A 3,408-nucleotide genomic window follows, 5' to 3' on the forward strand; every position below is an offset into this window, starting at 1 on the left:
ATAGTTTTTAGAACTTATGGGTATAAGTCATGTTTTTCCAAAATAAATTTGGGAAATATGTTTTGAAAACTGATGTCCAAACACATTTTCATCTTCAAATCAAACAATACCCAAATCAGATTTTTTAAAACAAATTTGGGAATCTATAGCCAAAAGCTAGCTTAAATATTTGGTTTTGTTTTGATAATTTGGTATTTACCAAATTATACACGCCCCTATACGACTGTACCTAAATAAATTAATTTTTCTTATCAACCTTTCTATGAAAAGATTAGGTCAGTATTTTATCTTGTCGGGTTGAAAATAATTTTAAAACGGTAACCTTCCTAACATTTTCATAATTGGTGTCACTACTGACGTTTGCTCTAGTCGAATATTCGATTTCATGACCACAAAAACTCGTTCTTATTTTTTCCGTTTGAACAAGACATATTCTGTCCCTAGGAAATTCAAAGGCATGGTTTAATTAACATATTCACAACTTGTCAATGCAACCTACCATCTTGTACCATTAAATATCCACATAACAACTTTCATAGACATCACAAAAATCTCTCCAATGGCTAAAACTAGCAATCTTGAAAATCATGACCAAGAGAAGGTAGCTGTAGTAATGGTGCCACTTCCAGCACAAGGTCATCTGAACCAACTCCTCCACCTCTCGCGGCTCATCTCCGCCTATCACCTCCCACTCCATTACGTCGGAACCACCACTCACACCCGTCAAGCAAAAATTCGAGTTCAAGGGTGGGACCCACATTCCATATCTAACATTCATTTTCACGAATTTTCCACCCCATCTTGTGAAATTCCACCTCCTAATCCACAATCCTCAACCAAATTTCCATCCCAACTTATGCCATCTTTTCATGCCACGTGTCATCTCCGCGACCCAATCACTTCTCTTTTACGTGAACTCGCGAGGTGCAACAAACGAGTGATAGTTATTTATGATTCTTTAATAGCTTGGGTCCTTCAAGATGCACCTTTTATAGCAAATGTTGAGTGCTATAGCTTTCGTAGCATCTCAGCTCTTAATATTCACTCACTCGCCCTGGAATTTGCTGGAAAATCTACTGAGCCAAACCTTCCTTCAATAGAAGGCTGCTTTACCCAAGAATTCTCAGAATTTTCCAGAGTACAAACAGAGTTCAGGGAACTTGTTAACTCTGGCGATTTATACAATTCTTGCTATGAAATTGAAGGATTGTATCTTGATTTGCTTGCAAAAGAAAAATCTGCAAGTCATAAACAATGGGCTGTTGGTCCATTAAATCCAGTGATACCATATGACAAAAAAGATTCAAATAAACGCCATAAATGCCTCGAGTGGCTCGACAAACAAGAACCAAATTCTGTCATTTTTGTGTCTTTTGGTACAACAACTTCACTTTCAGATAATGAAATTGAAGAGCTAGCAATTGGGTTGGAACAAAGGCAGCAAAAGTTCATATGGGTATTGAGAGATGCAGATAAAGGCGATATTTTTACAGGGGATGTTAGAAAAGTTGAGTTACCAAAAGGGTATGAAGAAAGAGTGATAGGAAGAGGACTTATAGTGAGAGACTGGGCTCCACAATTGGAAATTTTGGGACATTTATCGACAGGCGGATTCATGAGTCATTGTGGATGGAATTCTTGCATGGAAAGTATTTCAATGGGAGTGCCAATAATAGCTTGGCCAATGCATTCGGATCAGCCAAGAAATGCGTTTTTGGTGACGAATGTGTTGAAAATTGGCGTAGTGCTGAAGGATTGGGCACTCAGAGAAGAGTTGGTGACTTCAGTTATGGTAGAAGAATGTGTTAAAAGATTGATGGATTCAGTAGAAGGAGATAAGATGAGAGAAAGGGCTGTAGAGTTGAGGCAATCTGTTGTAGATGGCGGTGGCAGTCACAAGGAGATGGACTCTTTCATCACACACATCACAAGATAAAAAATTACTGTAGTTATTTATGCAGTAAATATAACTTGATGTTATTTGAACCTGTTTCATGTTGTGCCACAAAGAGTGTAGAATTTTGTTTTACTTTTACTTTGTCAAGGTTAAATGAACAAAGCACAAGCGTCAATGTTTTCGCTTTCTTTATTAATTGGGCGGCCGTCGAGTAATTGAAAGAAGTCTAACATAGTTACATACATGCATTTGAACGATTATATTAGATTTTCCAAATAAAAAAATTAAGATATCAAATTTTCTACATATATAATCGTATGTTTTTTGTTTTCTTACAGTCTTATTTGGTAAAAACGACAAGATTTTTAACTTGCTGTACCTTAAACCTATAATCTACAGATTTTGCACCGTTATTTATGCAATTGATGTAGGACATCAAAGATTCTTTATTTTCCCAATGGTTTTAGTTTTGAAATAAGTCAAAGTCAACAATCTGAGAGAGAGTGTTAAGCAAAAGTTCTAAGATATTGAGCTCAACAGACTGCAAAATACACCTGAAGCGTAGTACAAGGGTTTTGGTTCCAATCATATCATATTATATTACAAATGTTAATATTCTAATTCAAATTTAATTTATAAAAATATTCTTTAAAAGCTAAATGACCAAATTACCCTCAAAATTTCTCACATAAATGAAAAGTATAATTACCTCCCATTAAACAAATGAAAAATAAAATAAAAAAGACGTGTAGTTAAATGATTTGTTGAACTTGAACTACTTAATGGAAGCCTAGGCCTATTGCGATGTCGGTTTCGCCGGATCAATGCAAACAAACTCCTCTTGTTCTTTAATACTCTATGTGATATGAATGGAGCAATATGAAAAAGACTCATTAAATTGTAGTAGTTGTGCAATTAGTGTTATTTTGGCGGATAACTAAAGCCCTGGCGTTTTCTCAGTTAACTTTTCGTTTTAATAGGGGGTTGTCTAGGCTAAAACGGCTCACACATACTCTTAATATGTTGTACGGAGTAATATTATTTGTTTTGGGCCAAGCCTGCATCGTTTTTTTCAAAAGGTCTTACACCATTAAGAGATCACTATACCTTATATGTAGGATCCCAATCTTTTCATCTATCAATGAGGGACTTCGTTCGCATACCCAACAATTTCTCCCTCGAACTAAGTTTCGCATGGCTCATTACCACGATTCAACGGTCTCCCCCTCAAACTAAGTTACATGTAGCCCATTGCCACAATCCACGGGTTAATTTTTTAGATTCATTGTGTGCCTCCCACATTTTTAGAGTATTTATTGTTTACCGAAAAAATGGTACAGTTGAATTTGTAATGTGGTTTAGAGACATGTTGATTAAATTGATCCGATAAAATAAAATAATGAAGAACAAAGCGATTAAAATAAAGAGAATTGAAGAAAAGACAAACTTGAGCTTCGGAATATTACCACTAGAATCAAGAATAATTAGAAAATCTCGACAATACTTGTGTA

General features: G+C 35.5%; 1 protein-coding gene across 1 annotated transcript; it reads left to right on the forward strand.

The window, feature by feature from the left end:
• Window positions 1-468: 468 nt before the first annotated feature.
• Window positions 469-2,093, forward strand: LOC104219606 (zeatin O-glucosyltransferase-like). Its single transcript, XM_009770303.2, has one exon. The coding sequence runs from the start codon at window positions 560-562 to the stop codon at window positions 1,934-1,936; it is 1,377 nt and encodes a 458-aa protein (XP_009768605.1). The 5' UTR covers window positions 469-559; the 3' UTR covers window positions 1,937-2,093.
• Window positions 2,094-3,408: the final 1,315 nt, after the last annotated feature.

The sequence above is a fragment of the Nicotiana sylvestris genome, chromosome 12 (genome assembly GCF_000393655.2).
Source record: "Nicotiana sylvestris chromosome 12, ASM39365v2, whole genome shotgun sequence".
Lineage (NCBI taxonomy): Eukaryota > Viridiplantae > Streptophyta > Magnoliopsida > Solanales > Solanaceae > Nicotiana > Nicotiana sylvestris.